We start from the raw sequence: 22,340 nt of genomic DNA, 5'->3' as shown, positions 1-22,340 counted from the left end.
CCAACATTCAAAAGTTTCTCTCTCACTCGCGGTGAGTGTATTCCAAATACAATACGGTCCCTGACCATCTCATCCTTGTTTGCATAATCACAGTCTTTCACAAGCAGACGCAGCTCAGTGACAAACTGTTCAAACGATTCGCTAGCGCCTTGTACTTTCTCATGGAATTTGTACCTAGCGAAAATTGTATTGGTCTTTGGCACTACATATGCTTCAAAACGATCGTAGTATGTTTTCAGTACCTTTGATTCAGCCTCGGTAAGTGTCCATGTGTTGTAAATGTCTCTCCCTTTTTTCACCGATCCAGAGGAGCAGGTAGCTGCACTTTTCCTCTTCTCCTCTTTCCTTCAGAGGACCCGTGAACATCAGCTCCACATGCTGTTTGAACTTACGCCATGCATCGGGTAGATTTGTAGACCCCCAATCCATTCGAGGTGAAGGAACTCCAGCAAAATCCATATTTTAGTCCTTTTACTCTGACACCATGTCTTGTTTTGTATGCATTGTACAAAATAATAAAATGAAGGACGACAGGATATTTATAAACGTAGCTCTTTATTAACTAGCTATAACTGGCATGTCCATGTGTCTCTGGCCATGATCATCTTTAGAATGACCTCACCACCTGGGTGGTCTTAACCAATCATAGCACAGTATGATATGACAGTTTAATGCATCCAATTACAATTCAGTATGCTGACACATATGAATATTACACCGCGCTTTTCCTCAACTGGGAATTCGTTTTTTCTACCAAACTCTCCAGTTCAGTTCTTCTTCATTCAGTTATTTTTCAGAAAATTATTCTTAAATGTTTTTTACAATATTGCACCATCAACAGAATTCTTTCAAATATTTAGCCTACTTACAGGGAGCTCTTGTCTCCCCGTGACTATTTTCCCTCTTATGTAATACTGTAAATGTGGTGTATATAACTTGCCAGCTCTGCAAAGGATGGTTAAAGAATGATACCACCCTGACATTTGCATGTCTGTAGCCTACCCCTGGAAAAAAGAGATACATGGAGTAGACATGTTTTAAATGCAAACTTCTTTACCTTCTTAGGTGTTCTGGTAGAATTGACTTTGAATGTTGTTAATGGCAAAATCTAGAACCCAGAAGTCTAGACTCTAGAACACACATCAGACACAGTTTATCATACTTTATTTTGTAGGGGAACCACAGGTACTTTAAAAGAAGGTTATACAGAGCTGTACATAGGAGAGCAGTATTCACAGAAATGATAGCCATGTCTTCTCCCAAAGTTTAAATACTATTCTTTAATTCTCTATAATAATTTTTTATAATAATGATACAATAAAAGCTTGTGTAACTGGTCCTGCAGCTTTTTCGATATGTTGTCGATGATGTCATTGTTGTGTTACAGGGCTAATTTTTTTTTATCCAAAAAGGAAAATTAAAAGAGTTATGATTTCTAACACATAACAGGCACAGACTGCCATCCTGCGTATGATGGTGTATGTATGATGACGCCCAATTCACTCACAAAAGAGAGACTGAAAGACAGAGGGATAGATAGACAGAAAGAGACAAAGAGAGAGAGAGATGTGCCCCGTTTGAATACTTCAGAAATGCTTCCTTCCTTGAAGTAATCACTGATCTGATTTGGTTGGGCCAGTCAGAGTAATAAGACCGTCACTTTGCTTTCACTTGTCCAATCACCAATGGATCTGTGCTTACCTGAAGAAAGGATGCTTCTCTTCAGTATGCGAACAGAGACAGATAAATAAGCTTGATGTTGGAGACTGGTCAGTAACAGTTGGAGAACGGGCATCAGTTCATAGTAAGGTTGCTGGGGGGGGTTGGATGTTGAATTTCGGACCCCCTGGTTGAGACCCCCTCTTCCGCTGCCCTGACCCCCAATCCCTGATCTTTGACCTCCATGTGGGTCACTTCCAGAGCTGTGTGCTGAGTGTCTGACCGGAGGGTGAAGCGGCCCAGCCTCCCATGGTGGAGGCAGGCTGACCGAAGGCCATGCCCCCCCCCCCCCGGCACCGTTCAGACTCATCCCTGACATCTGCTGGTTCATCTGGGGAAGAAAGAGAAAGACGAGTAGTAAGGTAAAGGTGTCAGGGTCAGGGAAACACAATATTGCCTAATACAAAATCAAACCCCTTACCCCAATGCATCTATATCGATCTCAGAAAATTGGATAGTTATGGCAATATGGTAACATTACCTAATTAAGTTAACTCCCAAAGATACTGATCTTGTATTCTCATTAAACCATCTTATACTTCAAATGCAAAGCTTACTCCTAGGGGAAAAACCCCAATATGCCAAAGAACGAGACAACAAAATAACTACCATACCTGTCCCATGTTCCACTGGCCCTGCTGCCCAGGCTGGACGGCATACATCCCCTGCATGCCCTGAGCGGGCACCATACCCCCGGGCATCCCCCCTGGGGTACCCCCATCATCCTCGGAGCCATGCCAACCATCCCGGCCGCAGGCGCTTGTCCCATGAAACCGTTGGGCATCGTCATGCCAACCATCATGCCTGTGTTGGGTCCCATCATGGCGGCTCCGCTCTGAGCCATCATGGCACCCATGACGGTGGTGGGGGGCATGCCCGTGCCCATGCCAGGAAAGGCCTGGTAGCCAGTGGGGACCTGCTGCTGGGGGATGCCTACTGGAAACTGCATCTGGGCGGGGTTCATGTATATACCAGCTGGAGCGGAAAAAGAGAGGAGAAATACTGAGAACAGGGTTGCACAGTTTGTCTTTCTTTCAAAATAAAACGTTCTGTTAACCTTTATGACGGCTTGCCACAGATATACTGAGAGAGTGGGAAAGTGACTGAACAACTTGGTTGGTGACTTGCTACTTTAGAAGTGTTTGGTATTTACACTATATAGCCCAGAGCCAGTTGGGGACCATTTCCAACCTCTGTGTTATTGGTTGGTGTGTGTGTGTGAGTGTGTGTGTGTGTGCATGCACTTGTGTTTGCGTGCACATGCCCAAAATGATGCATGACAGGGCGACCATTTTACTGGCATATGCGCCTAAATATTTTGCTGTGCGACCTGGAATATTAATTTAGGAGCACAAGTGCGCCTGGATTTAAAAAAAAATTCCCCCAGATGATAATTGTTGTAATGATTACTTCACTGTACCGAAGCCCCTGAGTGCCATGGAGAATACACTGAGCACAGATTCATTACTATAAAGAAAACGGCTTGTTAACCTCATATTTGTCATTGTGCTCCTAAATGTCTTTGTGTGCTCCTACATTTTTCAACTTAGGCGCACATGTGCTCCTTGTAAAAAAGGTCAGTGTAGAGCCCTGCATGAGTGTACAGTATGTGCATGTGTACGCTTGTCTGTATTTCTCCTTACCAGGCGGGGCCTGCTGGTGCTGGGGCATCTGAGGCATACTGGTGTTCCCATACAGGGACAGGATGGAGTCCTTGGAGAGGTGTTTCTTGGCCCTGGTGTCCTCCCCCTTAATGCCAACTCAACCACCAGTCTCACTGAACAGGTCCAGGTCTCCCTGGGTAGAGCCTGAGGATGGGGTTGCTGCTGGGGATTGTGTTGGGGTGCTGGCTGGGGTACTGGAGCTAGCCTGGAAGAAGGAAGCAAAAACTGTAAGAACTACGTAAGAAAAGTCGCTAACCATATTCAGTCTCTTGATCTTCAAACTTCTCTCACGCTAACATGCACTGGCCTGCATGCATGCATGGATGGATATATATATATATATATATATATATATATATATATATATATATATATATATATATATATAAGTTGAAGTCTGAAGTTTACATACTCTTAGGTTGGAGTCATTAAAACTTGTTTTTCAACCACTCCACAAATTTCTTCTTAACAAACTATAGTTTTGGCAAGTAGGTTAGGACATCTACTTTGTGCATGACACAAGTCATTTTTCCAACAATTGTTTACGGACAGATTATTTCACTTATAATTCACTGTATCACAATTCCAGTGGGTCAGAAGTTTACATACACTAAGTTGACTGTGCCTTTAAACAGCTTGGAAAATTCCAGAAAATTATGTAATGGCTTTAGAAGCTTCTGATAGGCTAATTGACATCATTTGCGTCAACTGGAGGTGTACCTGTGGATGTATTTCAAGGCCTACCTTCAAAACTCAGTGCCTCTTTGCTTGACATCATGGGAAAATCAAAAGAAATTCAGCCAAGACCTCAGAAAAAAATTGTAGACCTCCACAAGTCTGGTTCATCCTTGGGAGCAATTTCCAAACGCCTGAAAGTACCACGTTCATCTGTACAAACAATAGTACGCAAGTATAAACACCATGGGACCACGCAGCCGTCATACTGCTCAGGAAAGAGACGCGTTCTGTCTCCTAAAGATGAACATACTTTGGTGCGAAAAGTGCAAATCAATCCCAGAACAACAGCAAAGGACCTTGTGAAGATGCTGGAGGAAACAGGTACAAAAGTATCTATATCCACAGTAAAACAAGTCCTATATCGACATAACCTGAAAGGCCGCTCAGCAAGGAAGATGCCACCGCTCCAAAACCACCATAAAAAAGCCAGACTACGGTTTGCAACTGCACATGGGGACAAAGATCATACTTTTTAGAGAAATGTCCTCTGGTCTGATGAAACAAAAATAGAACTGTTTGGCCATAATGACCATCGTTATGTTTGGAGGAAAAATGGGGTGGCTTGCAAGCTGAAAAACACCATCCCAACCGTGAAGCACGGGGGTGGCAGCATCATGCTGTGGGGGTGCTTTGCTGCAGGAGGGACTGGTGCACTTCACAAAATAGATGGCATCATGAGGAAGGAAAATGATGTGGATATTTTGAAGCAATATCTCAAGACATCAGTCAGGAAGTTAAAGCTTGGTCGCAAATGAGTCTTCCAAATGGACAAACTTCCATTTGTGGCAAAATGTTGTGGCAAAATGGCTTAAGGAGAACAAAGTCAAGGTATTGGAGTGGCCATCGCAAAGCCCTGACCTCAATCCTACAGAACATGTGGACAGAACTGAAAAAGCGTGTGCGAGCAAGGAGGCCTACAAACCTGACTCAGTTACACCAGCTCCGTCAGGAGGAATGGGCCAAAATTCACCCAACTTATTGTGGGAAGCTTGTGGAAGGCTACCCGAAACGTTTGACCCAAGTTAAACTATTTAAAGGCAATGCTACCAAATACTAATTGAGTGTATGTAAACTTCTGACCAACTGGGAATGTGATGAAATAAATAAAAGCTGAAATAAATCACTCTACTATTATTCTGAAATGTCACATTCTTAAAATAAAGTGGTGATCTTAACTGACCTAAAACAGGGAATTTTTTATAGGATTAAATGTCAGGAATTGTGAAAAACTGAGTTTAAATGTATTTGGCTAAGATGTAAAATTCCGACTTCACTTTTTTTTTCTTCCACTGGTCCTCCATGGGAAACGAACGCACAACCTTGGCGGTACAAGCGACATGCTCTATCAACTGAGCCATCATTGAGATGTAGACATATAGGTAATATGTTGTGCATGTACAGTGAGGGAAAAAAGTATTTGACCCCTCTGCAAAACATGACTTAGTACTTGGTGGCAAAACCCTTGTTGGCAATCACAGAGGTCAGACGTTTCTTGTAGTTGGCCACAAGGTTTGCACACATCTCAGGAGGGATTTTGTCCCACTCCTCTTTGCAGATCTTCTCCAAGTTATTAAGGTTTTGAGGCTGACGTTTGGCAACTCGAACCTTCAGCTCCCTCCACAGATTTTCTATGGGATTAAGGTCTGGAGACTGGCTAGGCCACTCCAGGACCTTAATGTGCTTCTTCTTGAGCCACTCCTTTGTTGCCTTGGCTGTGTATTTTGGGTCATTGTCATGCTGGAATACCCATCCACGACCCATTTTCAATGCCCTGGCTGAGGGAAGGAGGTTCTCACTCAAGATTTGACGGTACATGGCCCCGTCCATCGTCCCTTTGATGCAGTGAAGTTGTCCTGTCCCCTTAGCAGAAAAACACCCCCAAAGCATAATGTTTCCACCTCCATGTTTGACGGTGGGGATGGTGTTCTTGGGGTCATAGGCAGCATTCCTCCTCCTCCAAACACGGCAAGTTGAGTTGATGCCAAAGAGCTTGATTTTGGTCTCATCTGACCACAACACTTTCACCCAGTTCTTCTCTGAATAATTCAGATGTTCATTGGCAAACTTCAGACGGGCCTGTATATGTGCTTTCTTGAGCAGGGGGGACCTTGCGGGCGCTGCAGGATTTCATGGTATAAATCTCCCACAGGAATTCCTAATATGGGAATATCCCCATATCCAACAGCTGATAAAAGCATTATGAGGGGAACCCTCAGAATTGTGCTTGCTACTCCATCTAGAGGCCCTGAGCGAGAATGCATGTTATTCTCCAGAAAATGTGGAGATAACTGATTGCATTAGCGTTGTTACATTGTTACAAACTGTTCACATCTTTGCACATTTCTGAAGGTCACAGTTGCCCTCCTGCTTACGTCTTTGCCTCGGTTGTCTCCCTTCGGAGTTTGAAAGTTAACCAGCGATTGATTGACATGTAGTTGAACTACTAAACCCCTGCCCTTATCAATGACAGTGATACCAATCAAAGACAAAACACAATCAAATGCAACGACAAAAGGTTTATTGAAGATAAAATGGGTGGGGTGTGGGAAGGGGATTGGGGATGAAGAAAAAGTGTGAGAGAAAATAGAAACACCATTGTTGGTGCCTGCATCAGTGATCTCCCTGTATAGTGTTGTGGTCGCAGGTGAGGCGGCTCTCATCCTTGTTGATTTCATCCTCTTTCTTGGAAGCCACTTTAGCCTGAAAAACGAAAGGTATAAAATATAGAAAACCTATTTTACAGACAGCCATTATCACTGGATATTAGCATCAAAATAGTTGATAAATGATTATGTTAAGTACAAAATAGAATTACAGTATGAGTTATTACTTACAGGCTTCTTGTTCTTCCCCCTGAGAGCTCTCCAGAGAGATGAGAATAATCCACACCTCTTCTTCTTCTTGGCAGCAGCAGTTGATGAGATGTCGTTGACATCAGTAGTAGAGGTAGACATTTTCTCAGCAGACTGCTCCAGGCTGGTAGCACTAGCATCAACTTCACGTAAAGCAACATGGCTACTCTTGGTTGAACCCATAGAAATAGTGATGGTAAGTCTACTTCCCTTGGTTGACACATCAGCCACATGGACCTCAGGTTGGTTGGAGGCTCTCAGGGTGGAGTCCTCATCCTGAGACACTAGATTTGTAGCAGACTGGAACCGGTCATTCTCCACAATGGAAACACTGGTAGACAGAACCTGAGATACTAGGCCTGCAGCAGACTGGATCAGGTCATTCTCCACAATGGAAACACTGGTGGACAGAACCTGAGACACTAGGCCTGCAGCAGACTGGATCAGGTCATTCTGCGCAATGGAAACACTGGTGGACAGAACCTGAGACACTAGGCCTGCAGCAGACTGGATCAGGTCATTCTCCACAATGGAAACACTGGTGGACAGAACCTGAGACACTAGGCCTGCAGCAGACTGGATCAGGTCATTCTCCACAATGGAAACACTGGTGGACAGAACCTGAGATACTAGGCCTGCAGCAGACTGGATCAGGTCATTCTCCACAATGGAAACACTGGTGGACAGAACCTGAGACACTAGGCCTGCAGCAGACTGGATTAGGTCATTCTCTATAATGGCAACACTGGTGGACAGAACCTGAGATACTAGGCCTGCAGACGACTGGTTCAGGTTGTCTTCCTTGATGGAAACACTGGTGGACAGAACCTGAGGAGTCTGCTGGAGTGTCAGTGGCTCCCACTCATCCAGGAAGAAGCTCTCGACAGAGGGGAAGCTTCTTCCTTTCAGAACTGGGGGAATGTAGGGGGTGTACCCAACAGTCCAGAGCAGAGAGCTGTTGATGGCATTCGCGTAGTGGTACTTGTCGCCAAGTATCTCTGCAAAGCTCTGACGGATGTTCTGACTCTCTGACTCTGGACCTTCAAGGGTGTTGAGTTGGGTCACCATTGAAATCCACCCTGAAAGAAACGCCATGACAGCACAGGATCAACAAAACAGATTTTTAGCATTATAAGAAAGGGAGGGATATTTTCCTTTTCACTCATGGCAAATAATGTGTGTTCCAATAATATCTCCTATTTCCTTAAAGTGTGCACTCCTTCTCTACTTCCCAGACATCTTAAACCGTTGGATTGGTGGAGGCATAGGCTAGTGGGAGTTTCAACCATATTTCTTATACCAGTCATTTCTTTTCAATTCAGTGAAGTGAACAAGTGCGCACTTTGGGAGGAAGGAGAGATAATTGAGACATTGCATATTTTACTTGGCCTAAGTAAAACCATTTACAGTTGTAAATATTCATTTTGCATGGTTACATTGCTTGGTAACTAACAACAAAAGCCTTTACAGCCATCTTATTCTAAGTTTGAAGATATTTCCTTTCTACTAAGAATTAAATCAATTAATATTTTAGTTTTAAGACTGAAATAATTAAATTATTCTTACCTGAGTTAACTGCGTTGTCCTTAATAGAATAATGTCCGTCTTCAGGGAGGATGAATGAAAAGCTTGCCATAATGCTGTATCTCTCGTTTGTCGATCAAGAACTGAAGATTTCTTGAGAGTTCTGAACATAACTCTCTGGTTCTGGAGTTCCATACGAAGCGTCGGCATTGTGACCCTCTCTGTCGCATAGAGATGGAATTCTTTATGTCCAGAATGCCATTACGCAGGGTTTCGAATGGAATTCGGTTACACTTTATTTGGATAGTCCCAAGTGGATGGTTTGTAGATGTTCAATAACTGTCAGCATTTCAACTAACTATCCACTAACCCTAAGCCTTAACCCTTAACATTAGCACTAAACGTAACCCTTACCCTTATTCTAAACTAACCCTAACCTTGGCAAGCAGTTGCAGTTGAGTGACGAGCCGACAACTTATGGCAAGTTCAAAACCAAGTTGAGGAGCTATGAAAGAACCGAGAAGTTTAGCGCCATTTCCACTGACGACAACGTGATGAAGGCAAGTAACATTAAAGTTAGCTGGCCAAGAGGAAGAGATAAAGGGACCGAGATAACCTGCTTCAACTGTGGCCAGAAAGGGCACAAGGCCCGGGAATGTACCGTTACTGGAGAGCACAGAGAACGGAGACAGTGGTGTAGTTTTTGCAAGCGCTCCACTCATACTGACGCAAATTGCAGACGAAAAAGAAGAGACAATGTGAAACAAGCAACAGATGCTGAAGGCCACACATTTGCATTCAAAATAAGTGACTGTCAGGTTCGTGGACTGAAACATAAAGGGCTGATGGTTGATACGGGAGCAACGTCACATATAGTCACGGACATCGGGAAGTTTAAGGAGTTTGACGAGACTTTCAAACCGGAAAAACATTCCGTGGAGCTGGCTAACGGAACAAGAACGAATGGTGTTGCGGAGAGGAGAGGTGCAGCTGAGGTTTACCTGAGAGACAACACGGGTCGTCGGGTGAAAACAACGCTGACGAAGGCGCTGTAAGTGCCGTCGTTTCCACAGGACATTTTCTCTGTTAAAGCAGCGACAGCCAACGGAGCTTCAGTCAACTTCCGACAGGGGTGTAACATTTTACATTTACATTTTAGTCATTTAGCAGACGCTCTTATCCAGAGCGACTTACAGTTAGTGATTACATATATATATATATTTTTTTTATACTGGCCCCCCGTGGGAATCGAACCCACAACCCTGGCGTTGCAAACGCCATGCTCTATCAACTGAGCTATATCCCTGCCGGCCATTCCCTCCCCTACCCTGGACGACGCTGGGCCAATTGTGCGCCGCCCATGAGTCTCCCGGTCGCGGCCGGCTGCAACAGAGCCTGGATTCGAACCAGGATCTCTAGTGGCACAGTTAGCACTGCGATGCAGTGCCTTAGACCACTGCGCCACTCAGGAGTACAAGCTCATCCACAAGAACAGTAGCACTTTTGACATCGAGGAGTATGATAGACTTTACTATCTTAACACTGTAAGTGATGAAAATGATGATGGATGTCATGGGTGCTATGATATTCACACATGGCACAAAATTATTGGCCACTGTAATTTTGAGGATGTGTCAAAGTTAGAAAATGTGACAGAGGGAATGAAAATCACAGGTAAGATTGACAAATCTACCCTCAACTGTGAAATCTGCACACAGGGAAAATTTGTTCAGAGCAGAAACAGAGAGCCTGATGAAAAGGCAAAAGCAGCTCTTGAGCTTGTGCACACTGATTTGGCTGGCCCTATTGAGCCAGAGGCGAAAGATGGGTTCAGATATACTCTAGCATTTACGGATGATTATTCAGGGGCAGTTTTTGTGTATTTCCTAAAAGCAAAAAGTGATACTGTAAAAGCTACTGAGAAGTTTATTGCTGATGTGGCCCCTTATGGAAAAATAAAGTGTGTCAGGTCAGATAATGGCACAGAGTACACAGCCAAAGAGTTCCAGTCACTGCTCAGTAAGAATGCCATAAGACATGAAACTTCAGCCCCTTACTCACCCCATCAAAATGGGACCACTGAGAGAAATTGGAGAACACTGTTTGAAATGGCAAGATGCATGCTACTTGAGAGCAACCTACCAAATAAATTGTGGACATATGCTGTAATGACTGCTGCAGTAATTCGCAATAGGTGTTACAATAAGCGTGTAGGACAGACTCCACACTACATGTTTACTGGGAGAAAGCCTGATCTTTCAAAGATGAAAGAATTTGGATCTGTTTGCTATGCATACAGACAGAACAAGAAAAAGTTGGACTCAAGATGTGAAAAGGGTATTTTTGTCGGGTATGATAAAAATAGTCCAGCATACCTAGTCTACTACCCAGACACTGGAAAAGTTCTTAAAAACAGATTAGTCAAGTTCGTTACAAAAGGTGTAGTCGAACGCCAAACTCAGACAGATTTGGAAATGAGTGATGATCTTCATGGGGAGAGATTTCAATCCCCCATGCCAAAAGCCAAGATGGCAGATTAAAATTCCGAAGAGACACAAGATGTGCAAATCGAGACTTCAGATAGTCAGAGTCCACGCTATCCAGACAGAGCGAGGAAGAAGCCCCAGTACTTAAAAGACTATGAGTGTAAAGTGAAGTGTGATGACCAGATACCACCTAGTGTTGACTACTGCTACAGAGTAATGTGCAATGCACCACAAACCTTCAAAGAAGCAATGATTTCACCAAAATCAGAGATTTGGGCTACTGCTATGAAGGAGGAGATGGATTCCCTTAGGGAAAATGATACATTCACATTGACCACACTGCCAGAGGGTAAAAATGCAGTGGGGGGCAGGTGGGTCTATGCGGTCAAAAACAATTCAGATGAGACTGAGACATACAAGGCAAGATATGTTGCAAAGGGATATAGTCAAGTGGCAGGAATAGACTATAAGGAGACTTTTTCTCCAACTGCAAATATGACATCAGTACGTTGTTTGATGCAGCTAGCAGCTCAGTATGACTTAGAGTTACATCAGATGGATGTCAAAACAGCATATCTACATGCTCCTATTGACTGTGAAGTGTACATGGAGCAACCAGAGGGTTTTGAAGTCAGGTCAGATACAGGTGAGCAACTAGTCTGCAAACTGAACAAGTCACTGTACGGCCTGAAACAGTCAGGAAGGAACTGGAACAAAATGTTGCATGATCACCTTAGTGAAAATGGTTTTACACAGAACCCAGCTGATCACTGTGTTTACAACAAACAAACTGCAACAGAAAGGATCATTTTGATAATTTGGGTCGATGATCTAATTATCGCTGCTAGTGATAGTGACTCACTCACAAGTGTAAAAGAAATGTTAAGTGAAACATTTAAGATGAAAGATCTTGGGAGGCTTAGACATTTCCTAGGCATTGATTTTACACAAAGTGAAGGGAAAATAAAGATGAGCCAAACAAGGTACATAACCAAGATACTGGAAAGGTTTGGTATGTCAGACTGTAAAACAAGGTCAACACCATGTGAACAAAAAACAAACTTTGATGGTGATGGTGAACCTATTGATTCAAAAGGTATCGTGAAGTGATAGGCAGCTTGATATATGTTATGACATGTACAAGACCGGATATTAGTTGGATTGTCAGCAAGCTGTCACAATACCTATCAGAACCAAAAGAGCAACACTGGATAACAGCTAAACATGTGTTGAGGTACTTGAAGGGGACAATGAATCAGGAGTTGTGTTACAAAAAGGGGGTGGAAAAACTCAACCTCATAGCATATAGTGATGCTGATTGGGCAGCAGATCAAAGTGACAGACGAAGCATAACAGGGTATTGTTTTAGTTTAACTAAATGTGGACCTGTTATTTCATGGAGGTCTAAGAAGCAGCCAACAGTAGCTTTATCTACATGTGAAGCAGAGTACATGGCACTGGCTGCTACTACACAAGAAAGTTTGTACCTTGTACAGTTATTGGGCCAGATGGATAGTGAGTGCCAATATGCACCAGTAACAATCTTTGAAGATAACCAAGGTGCAATTGCTCTGTCAAAGAACCCAGTATGTCGTCAGAGATGTAAACATGTTGACATCAGATATCATTTCATTCGATCTGCACTCAGTGATGGCAAAATAAGTATTGAATATTGTCCAACGGCAGACATGGTTGCAGATGTTTTGACTAAACCTGTAACGAAGTTCAAAAATGAAAAATTATTGGGTTATATGTTTGGAATGTAAACTGACATTTGTGAGATGTATAACTGTAAGCTAAATGTGTTGATAGTTAGGTTGAATACGACTTGTACAGTATAAGAGCAAGTGGGGGTGTTAACATATAGACTAATATGTTATAAATTGTGTTCTTACACTGGTACAGTTATGCCCTATGAGAGATGTACAACTGTGCATGTGCGAAAATAAAAAAAGGGCATTTTCCCGCGTTCTGGTTGAAACACCAACGATGAACATGTGTGTTTATTCCTCCGTTAAGTAAGCCGGTATTCCTGTCCTGAAGATGACAGCACCAACAAACACCCTCACTGTTTATGCACTCAAAAGGGACCATGCTAAAATCATGTCCCGCGCTTTTCCTCAACTGGGAATTTGTTTTTTCTACCAAACTCTCCAGTTCAGTTCTTCTTCATTCAGTTATTTTTCAGAAAATTATTCTTAAATGTTTTTTACCATATTGCACCATCAACAGAATTCTTTCAAATATTTAGCCTACTTACAGGGAGCTCTTGTCTCCCCGTGACTATTTTCCCTCTTATGTAATACTGTAAATGTGGTGTATATAACTTGCCAGCTCTGCAAAGGATGGTTAAAGAATGATACCACCCTGACATTTGCATGTCTGTAGCCTACCCCTGGAAAAAAAGAGATACATGGAGTAGACATGTTTTAAATGCAAACTTCTTTACCTTCTTAGGTGTTCTGGTAGAATTGACTTTGAATGTTGTTAATGGCAAAATCTAGAACCCAGAAGTCTAGAATCTAGAACACACATCAGACACAGTTTATCATACTTTATTTTGTAGGGGAACCACAGATACTTTAAAAGAAGGTTATACAGAGCTGTACATAGGAGAGCAGTATTCACAGAAATGATAGCCATGTCTTCTCCCAAAGTTTAAATACTATTCTTTAATTCTCTATAATATTTTTTTATAATAATGATACAATAAAAGCTTGTGTAACTGGTCCTGCAGCTTTTTCGATATGTTGTCGATGATGTCATTGTTGTGTTACAGGGCTCATTTTTTTTTCTCCAAAAAAGGAAAATTAAAAGAGTTATGATTTCTAACACATAACAGGCACAGACTGCCATCCTGCGTATGATGGTGTATGTATGATGACGCCCAATTCACTCACAAAAGAGAGACTGAAAGACAGAGGGATAGATAGACAGAAAGAGACAAAGAGAGGGAGAGATGTGCCCCGTTTGAATACTTCAGAAATGCTTCCTTCCTTGAAGTAATCACTGATCTGATTTGGTTGGGCCGGTCAGAGTAATAAGACCGTCACCTTGCTTTCACCTGTCCAATCACCAATGGATCTGTGCTTACCCGAAGAAAGGATGCATCTCTTCAGTATGCGAACAGAGACAGATAAGCTTGATGTTGGAGAGTGGTCAGTAACAGTTGGAGAACGGGCATCAGTTCATAGTAAGGTTGCTGGGGGGGTTGGATGTTGAATTTCGGACACCCTGGTTGAGACCCCCTCTTCCGCTGCCCTGACCCCCAATCCCTGATCTTTGACCTCCAGGTGGGTCACTTCCAGAGCTGTGTGCTGAGTGTCTGACCGGAGGGTGAAGCGGCCCAGCCTCCCATGGTGGAGGCAGGCTGACCGAAGGCCATGCCCCCCCCCGGCACCGTTCAGACTCATCCCTGGCATCTGCTGGTTCATCTGGGGAAGAAAGAGAGAGACGAGTAGTAAGGTAAAGGTGTCAGGGTCAGGGAAACACAATATTGCCTAATACAAAATCAAACCCCTTACCCCAACTGCACATGGGGACAAAGATCATACTTTTTAGAGAAATGTCCTCTGGTCTGATGAAACAAAAAAAGAACTGTTTGGCCATAATGACCATCGTTATGTTTGGAGGAAAAATGGGGTGGCTTGCAAGCTGAAAAACACCATCCCAACCGTGAAGCACGGGGGTGGCAGCATCATGCTGTGGGGGTGCTTTGCTGCAGGAGGGACTGGTGCACTTCACAAAATAGATGGCATCATGAGGAAGGAAAATGATGTGGATATTTTGAAGCAATATCTCAAGACATCAGTCAGGAAGTTAAAGCTTGGTCGCAAATGAGTCTTCCAAATGGACAAACTTCCATTTGTGGCAAAATGTTGTGGCAAAATGGCTTAAGGAGAACAAAGTCAAGGTATTGGAGTGGCCATCGCAAAGCCCTGACCTCAATCCTACAGAACATGTGGACAGAACTGAAAAAGCGTGTGCGAGCAAGGAGGCCTACAAACCTGACTCAGTTACACCAGCTCCGTCAGGAGGAATGGGCCAAAATTCACCCAACTTATTGTGGGAAGCTTGTGGAAGGCTACCCGAAACGTTTGACCCAAGTTAAACAATTTAAAGGCAATGCTACCAAATACTAATTGAGTGTATGTAAACTTCTGACCAACTGGGAATGTGATGAAATAAATAAAAGCTGAAATAAATCACTCTACTATTATTCTGAAATGTCACATTCTTAAAATAAAGTGGTGATCTTAACTGACCTAAAACAGGGAATTTTTTATAGGATTAAATGTCAGGAATTGTGAAAAACTGAGTTTAAATGTATTTGGCTAAGATGTAAACTTCCGACTTCAACTGTATATCTTTTTTTTTCTTCCACTGGTCCTCCATGGGAAACGAACGCACAACCATGGCGGTGCAAGCGACATGCCCTATCAACTGAGCCATCATTGAGATGTAGACATATACAGTGAGGGAAAAAAGTATTTGATCCCCTGCTGATTTTGTACGTTTGCCCACTGACAAAGACATGACCAGTCTATAATTTTAATGGTAGGTTTATTTGAACAGTTAGAGACAGAATAACAACAAAAAAATCCAGAAAAACGCATGTCAAAAATGGTATAAATTGATTTGCATTTCAATGAGGGAAATAAGTATTTGACCCCTCTGCAAAACATGACTTAGTACTTGGTGGCAAAACCCTTGTTGGCAATCACAGAGGTCAGACGTTTCTTGTAGTTGGCCACAAGGTTTGCACACATCTCAGGAGGGATTTTGTCCCACTCCTCTTTGCAGATCTTCTCCAAGTTATTAAGGTTTCGAGGCTGACGTTTGGCAACTCGAACCTTCAGCTCCCTCCACAGATTTTCTATGGGATTAAGGTCTGGAGACTGGCTAGGCCACTCCAGGACCTTAATGTGCTTCTTCTTGAGCCACTCCTTTGTTGCCTTGGCTGTGTATTTTGGGTCATTGTCATGCTGGAATACCCATCCACGACCCATTTTCAATGCCCTGGCTGAGGGAAGGAGGTTCTCACTCAAGATTTGACGGTACATGGCCCCGTCCATCGTCCCTTTGATGCAGTGAAGTTGTCCTGTCCCCTTAGCAGAAAAACACCCCCAAAGCATAATGTTTCCACCTCCATGTTTGACGGTGGGGATGGTGTTCTTGGGGTCATAGGCAGCATTCCTCCTCCTCCAAACACGGCAAGTTGAGTTGATGCCAAAGAGCTTGATTTTGGTCTCATCTGACCACAACACTTTCACCCAGTTCTTCTCTGAATAATTCAGATGTTCATTGGCAAACTTCAGACGGGCCTGTATATGTGCTTTCTTGAGCAGGGGGACCTTGCGGGCGCTGCAGGATTTCATGGTATAAATCTCCCACAGGAATTCCTAATATGGGAATATCCCCATATCCAACAGCTGATAAAAGCATTATGAGGGGAACCCTCAGAATTGTGCTTGCTTCTCCATCTAGAGGCCCTGAGCGAGAATGCATGTTATTCTCCAGAAAATGTGGAGATAACTGATTGCATTAGCGTTGTTACATTGTTACAAACTGTTCACATCTTTGCACATTTCTGAAGGTCACAGTTGCCCTCCTGCTTACGTCTTTGCCTTGGTTGTCACCCTTCGGAGTTTGAAAGTTAACCAGCGATTGATTGACAAGTAGTTGAACTACTAAACCCCTGCCCTTATCAATGACAGTGATACCAATCAAAGACAAAACACAATCAAATGCAACGACAAAAGGTTTATTGAAGATAAAATGGGTGGGGTGTGGGAAGGGGATTGGGGATGAAGAAAAAGTGTGAGAGAAAATAGAAACACCATTGTTGGTGCCTGCATCAGTGATCTCCCTGTATAGTGTTGTGGTGGCAGGTGAGGCGGCTCTCATCCTTGTTGATTTCATCCTCTTTCTTGGAAGCCACTTTAGCCTGAAAAACGAAAGGTATAAAATATAGAAAACCTATTTTACAGACAGCCATTATCACTGGATATTAGCATCAAAATAGTTGATAAATGATTATGTTAAGTACAAAAGAGAATTACAGTATGAGTTATTACTTACAGGCTTCTTGTTCTTCCCCCTGAGAGCTCTCCAGAGAGATGAGAATAATCCACACCTCTTCTTCTTCTTGGCAGCAGCAGTTGATGAGATGTCGTTGATATCAGTAGTAGAGGTAGACATTTTCTCAGCAGACTGCTCCAGGCTGGTAGCACTAGCATCAACTTCACGTAAAGCAACATGGCTACTCTTGGTTGAATCCATAGAAATAGTGATGGTAAGTCTACTTCCCTTGGTTGACACTTCAGCCACATGGACCTCAGGTTGGTTGGAGGCTCTCAGGGTGGAGTCCTCATCCTGAGACACTAGATTTGTAGCAGACTGGAACCGGTCATTCTCCACGATGGAAACACTGGTAGACAGAACCTGAGATACTAGGCCTGCAGCAGACTGGATCAGGTCATTCTCCACAATGGAAACACTGGTGGACAGAACCTGAGACACTAGACCTGCAGCAGACTGGATCAGGTCATTCTCCACAATGGAAACACTGGTGGACAGAACCTGAGATACTAGGCCTGCAGCAGACTGGATCAGGTCATTCTCCACAATGGAAACACTGGTGGACAGAACCTGAGACACTAGGCCTGCAGCAGACTGGATCAGGTCATTCTCCACAATGGAAACACTGGTGAACAGAACCTGAGATACTAGGCCTGCAGCAGACTGGATCAGGTAGTCTTCCTCGATGGAAACACTGGTGGACAGAACCTGAGGAGTCTGCTGGAGTGTCAGTGGCTCCCACTCATCCAGGAAGAAGCTCTCTACAGAGGGGAAGCTTCTTCCTTTCAGAACTGGGGGAATGTAGGGGGTGTACCCAACAGTCCAGAGCAGAGAGCTGTCGATGGCATTCGCGTAGTGGTACTTGTCGCCAAGTACCTCTGCAAAGCTCTGACGGATGTTCTGACTCTCTGACTCTGGACCTTCAAGGGTTTTGAGTTGGGTCACCATTGAAATCCACCCTGAAAGAAACGCCATGACAGCACAGGATCAACAAAACATATTTTTAGCATTATAAGAAAGGGAGGGATATTTTCCTTTTCACTCTCTGTTTAATAATACTACATTTATTTTATATAGCACTTTTCAGGATTCTGACATTGGCTGGTTTTGACTTGGGGGATGGTTTCCACAGCTGACGGTGTTGAGGCAGTTCAGAAAGGTAGTAGCAGCGGAGGGAGCGTCGATGGTACAGGGAGGGAGAAGCGTCAGTCGGATAGACGGGCCCGGAGCTCTTAATCGGGCACCTTCGCTGTATTCTCCTCCTCAAGTGGATCATCAACAACCGAAGGTGTAGCACATGAGAGTCACACGCTGGCCAATACCAAAATGTTAAGAATATGTCGTCCTCTGAATATTGTAATTGATTGTAGAATATCGAGTAAACTAGGGTCAACACCCTCACTGTTTATGCACTCAAAAGGGACCATGCTAAAATCATGTCCTGCGCTTTTCCTCAACTGGGAATTCGTTTTTTCTACCAAACTCTCCAGTTCAGTTCTTCTTCATTCAGTTATTTTTCAGAAAATTATTCTTAAATGTTTTTTACAATATTGCACCATCAACAGAATTCTTTCAAATATTTAGCCTACTTACAGGGAGCTCTTGTCTCCCCGTGACTATTTTCCCTCTTATGTAATACTGTAAATGTGGTGTATATAACTTGCCAGCTCTGCAAAGGATGGTTAAAGAATGATACCACCCTGACATTTGCATGTCTGTAGCCTACCCCTGGAAAAAAGAGATACATGGAGTAGACATGTTTTAAATGCAAACTTCTTTACCTTCTTAGGTGTTCTGGTAGAATTGACTTTGAATGTTGTTAATGGCAAAATCTAGAACCCAGAAGTCTAGACTCTAGAACACACATCAGACACAGTTTATCATACTTTATTTTGTAGGGGAACCACAGGTACTTTAAAAGAAGGTTATACAGAGCTGTACATAGGAGAGCAGTATTCACAGAAATGATAGCCATGTCTTCTCCCAAAGTTTAAATACTATTCTTTAATTCTCTATAATAATTTTTTATAATAATGATACAATAAAAGCTTGTGTAACTGGTCCTGCAGCTTTTTCGATATGTTGTCGATGATGTCATTGTTGTGTTACAGGGCTAATTTTTTTTTATCCAAAAAAGGAAAATTAAAAGAGTTATGATTTCTAACACATAACAGGCACAGACTGCCATCCTGCGTATGATGGTGTATGTATGATGACGCCCAATTCACTCACAAAAGAGAGACTGAAAGACAGAGGGATAGATAGACAGAAAGAGACAAAGAGAGAGAGAGATGTGCCCCGTTTGAATACTTCAGAAATGCTTCCTTCCTTGAAGTAATCACTGATCTGATTTGGTTGGGCCAGTCAGAGTAATAAGACCGTCACTTTGCTTTCACTTGTCCAATCACCAATGGATCTGTGCTTACCTGAAGAAAGGATGCTTCTCTTCAGTATGCGAACAGAGACAGATAAATAAGCTTGATGTTGGAGACTGGTCAGTAACAGTTGGAGAACGGGCATCAGTTCATAGTAAGGTTGCTGGGGGGGTTGGATGTTGAATTTCGGACCCCCTGGTTGAGACCCCCTCTTCCGCTGCCCTGACCCCCAATCCCTGATCTTTGACCTCCATGTGGGTCACTTCCAGAGCTGTGTGCTGAATGTCTGACCGGAGGGTGAAGCGGCCCAGCCTCCCATGGTGGAGGCAGGCTGACCGAAGGCCATGCCCCCCCCCCCCGGCACCGTTCAGACTCATCCCTGACATCTGCTGGTTCATCTGGGGAAGAAAGAGAGAGACGAGTAGTAAGGTAAAGGTGTCAGGGTCAGGGAAACACAATATTGCCTAATACAAAATCAAACCCCTTACCCCAATGCATCTATATCGATCTCAGAAAATTGGATAGTTATGGCAATATGGTAACATTATCTAATTAAGTTAACTCCCAAAGATACTGATCTTGTATTCTCATTAAACCATCTTATACTTCAAATGCAAAGCTTACTCCTAGGGGAAAAACCCCAATATGCCAAAGAACGAGACAACAAAATAACTACCATACCTGTCCCATGTTCCACTGGCCCTGCTGCCCAGGCTGGACGGCATACATCCCCTGCATGCCCTGAGCGGGCACCATACCCCCGGGCATCCCCCCCTGGGGTACCCCCATCATCCTCGGAGCCATGCCAACCATCCCGGCCGCAGGCGCTTGTCCCATGAAACCGTTGGGCATCGTCATGCCAACCATCATGCCTGTGTTGGGTCCCATCATGGCGGCTCCGCTCTGAGCCATCATGGCACCCATGACGGTGGTGGGGGGCATGCCCGTGCCCATGCCAGGAAAGGCCTGGTAGCCAGTGGGGACCTGCTGCTGGGGGATGCCTACTGGAAACTGCATCTGGGCGGGGTTCATGTATATACCAGCTGGAGCGGAAAAAGAGAGGAGAAATACTGAGAACAGGGTTGCACAGTTTGTCTTTCTTTCAAAATAAAACGTTCTGTTAACCTTTATGACGGCTTGCCACAGATATACTGAGAGAGTGGGAAAGTGACTGAACAACTTGGTTGGTGACTTGCTACTTTAGAAGTGTTTGGTATTTACACTATATAGCCCAGAGCCAGTTGGGGACCATTTCCAACCTCTGTGTTATTGGTTGGTGTGTGTGTGTGAGTGTGTGTGTGTGTGCATGCACTTGTGTTTGCGTGCACATGCCCAAAATGATGCATGACAGGGCGACCATTTTACTGGCATATGCGCCTAAATATTTTGCTGTGCGACCTGGAATATTAATTTAGGAGCACAAGTGCGCCTGGATTTAAAAAAAATTCCCCCAGATGATAATTGTTGTAATGATTACTTCACTGTACCGAAGCCCCTGAGTGCCATGGAGAATACACTGAGCACAGATTCATTACTATAAAGAAAACGGCTTGTTAACCTCATATTTGTCATTGTGCTCCTAAATGTCTTTGTGTGCTCCTACATTTTTCAACTTAGGCGCACATGTGCTCCTTGTAAAAAAGGTCAGTGTAGAGCCCTGCATGAGTGTACAGTATGTGCATGTGTACGCTTGTCTGTATTTCTCCTTACCAGGCGGGGCCTGCTGGTGCTGGGGCATCTGAGGCATACTGGTGTTCCCATACAGGGACAGGATGGAGTCCTTGGAGAGGTGTTTCTTGGCCCTGGTGTCCTCCCCCTTAATGCCAACTCAACCACCAGTCTCACTGAACAGGTCCAGGTCTCCCTGGGTAGAGCCTGAGGATGGGGTTGCTGCTGGGGATTGTGTTGGGGTGCTGGCTGGGGTACTGGAGCTAGCCTGGAAGAAGGAAGCAAAAACTGTAAGAACTACGTAAGAAAAGTCGCTAACCATATTCAGTCTCTTGATCTTCAAACTTCTCTCACGCTAACATGCACTGGCCTGCATGCATGCATGGATGGATATATATATATATATATATATATATATATATATATATATAGTTGAAGTCTGAAGTTTACATACTCTTAGGTTGGAGTCATTAAAACTTGTTTTTCAACCACTCCACAAATTTCTTCTTAACAAACTATAGTTTTGGCAAGTAGGTTAGGACATCTACTTTGTGCATGACACAAGTCATTTTTCCAACAATTGTTTACGGACAGATTATTTCACTTATAATTCACTGTATCACAATTCCAGTGGGTCAGAAGTTTACATACACTAAGTTGACTGTGCCTTTAAACAGCTTGGAAAATTCCAGAAAATTATGTAATGGCTTTAGAAGCTTCTGATAGGCTAATTGACATCATTTGCGTCAACTGGAGGTGTACCTGTGGATGTATTTCAAGGCCTACCTTCAAACTCAGTGCCTCTTTGCTTGACATCATGGGAAAATCAAAAGAAATTCAGCCAAGACCTCAGAAAAAAATTGTAGACCTCCACAAGTCTGGTTCATCCTTGGGAGCAATTTCCAAACGCCTGAAAGTACCACGTTCATCTGTACAAACAATAGTACGCAAGTATAAACACCATGGGACCACGCAGCCGTCATACTGCTCAGGAAAGAGACGCGTTCTGTCTCCTAAAGATGAACATACTTTGGTGCGAAAAGTGCAAATCAATCCCAGAACAACAGCAAAGGACCTTGTGAAGATGCTGGAGGAAACAGGTACAAAAGTATCTATATCCACAGTAAAACAAGTCCTATATCGACATAACCTGAAAGGCCGCTCAGCAAGGAAGATGCCACCGCTCCAAAACCACCATAAAAAAGCCAGACTACGGTTTGCAACTGCACATGG

General features: G+C 43.6%; 2 protein-coding genes and 1 long non-coding RNA gene across 3 annotated transcripts; all 3 read right to left on the bottom strand.

The window, feature by feature from the left end:
- Positions 1-1,887: 1,887 nt before the first annotated feature.
- Positions 1,888-3,586, bottom strand: LOC123488287 (stromal membrane-associated protein 1-like). The gene is made up of 3 exons (XM_045219183.1): positions 3,363-3,586; positions 2,334-2,694; positions 1,888-2,050 (listed from the first exon to the last, which is right to left on the bottom strand). Exons 1-3 carry the CDS (start codon positions 3,397-3,399, stop codon positions 2,047-2,049), a joined length of 402 nt encoding a protein of 133 aa, XP_045075118.1. The 5' UTR covers positions 3,400-3,586; the 3' UTR covers positions 1,888-2,046.
- A 13,145-nt stretch (positions 3,587-16,731) lies between these two features.
- On the bottom strand, positions 16,732-17,240 carry LOC121557990. The gene is made up of 2 exons (XR_005998446.2): positions 17,065-17,240; positions 16,732-16,930 (listed from the first exon to the last, which is right to left on the bottom strand). It is a non-coding gene; the product is annotated as an uncharacterized LOC121557990 (long non-coding RNA).
- A 1,695-nt stretch (positions 17,241-18,935) lies between these two features.
- Positions 18,936-21,406, bottom strand: LOC121557977 (stromal membrane-associated protein 2-like). The gene is made up of 3 exons (XM_041871420.2): positions 21,150-21,406; positions 20,121-20,482; positions 18,936-19,837 (listed from the first exon to the last, which is right to left on the bottom strand). Exons 1-3 carry the CDS (start codon positions 21,184-21,186, stop codon positions 19,589-19,591), a joined length of 648 nt encoding a protein of 215 aa, XP_041727354.2. The 5' UTR covers positions 21,187-21,406; the 3' UTR covers positions 18,936-19,588.
- Positions 21,407-22,340: the final 934 nt, after the last annotated feature.

The sequence above is a fragment of the Coregonus clupeaformis genome, unplaced genomic scaffold (assembly GCF_020615455.1).
Source record: "Coregonus clupeaformis isolate EN_2021a unplaced genomic scaffold, ASM2061545v1 scaf2130, whole genome shotgun sequence".
NCBI lineage: Eukaryota > Metazoa > Chordata > Actinopteri > Salmoniformes > Salmonidae > Coregonus > Coregonus clupeaformis.
This window is presented reverse-complemented; position numbering and strand designations above follow the sequence as displayed.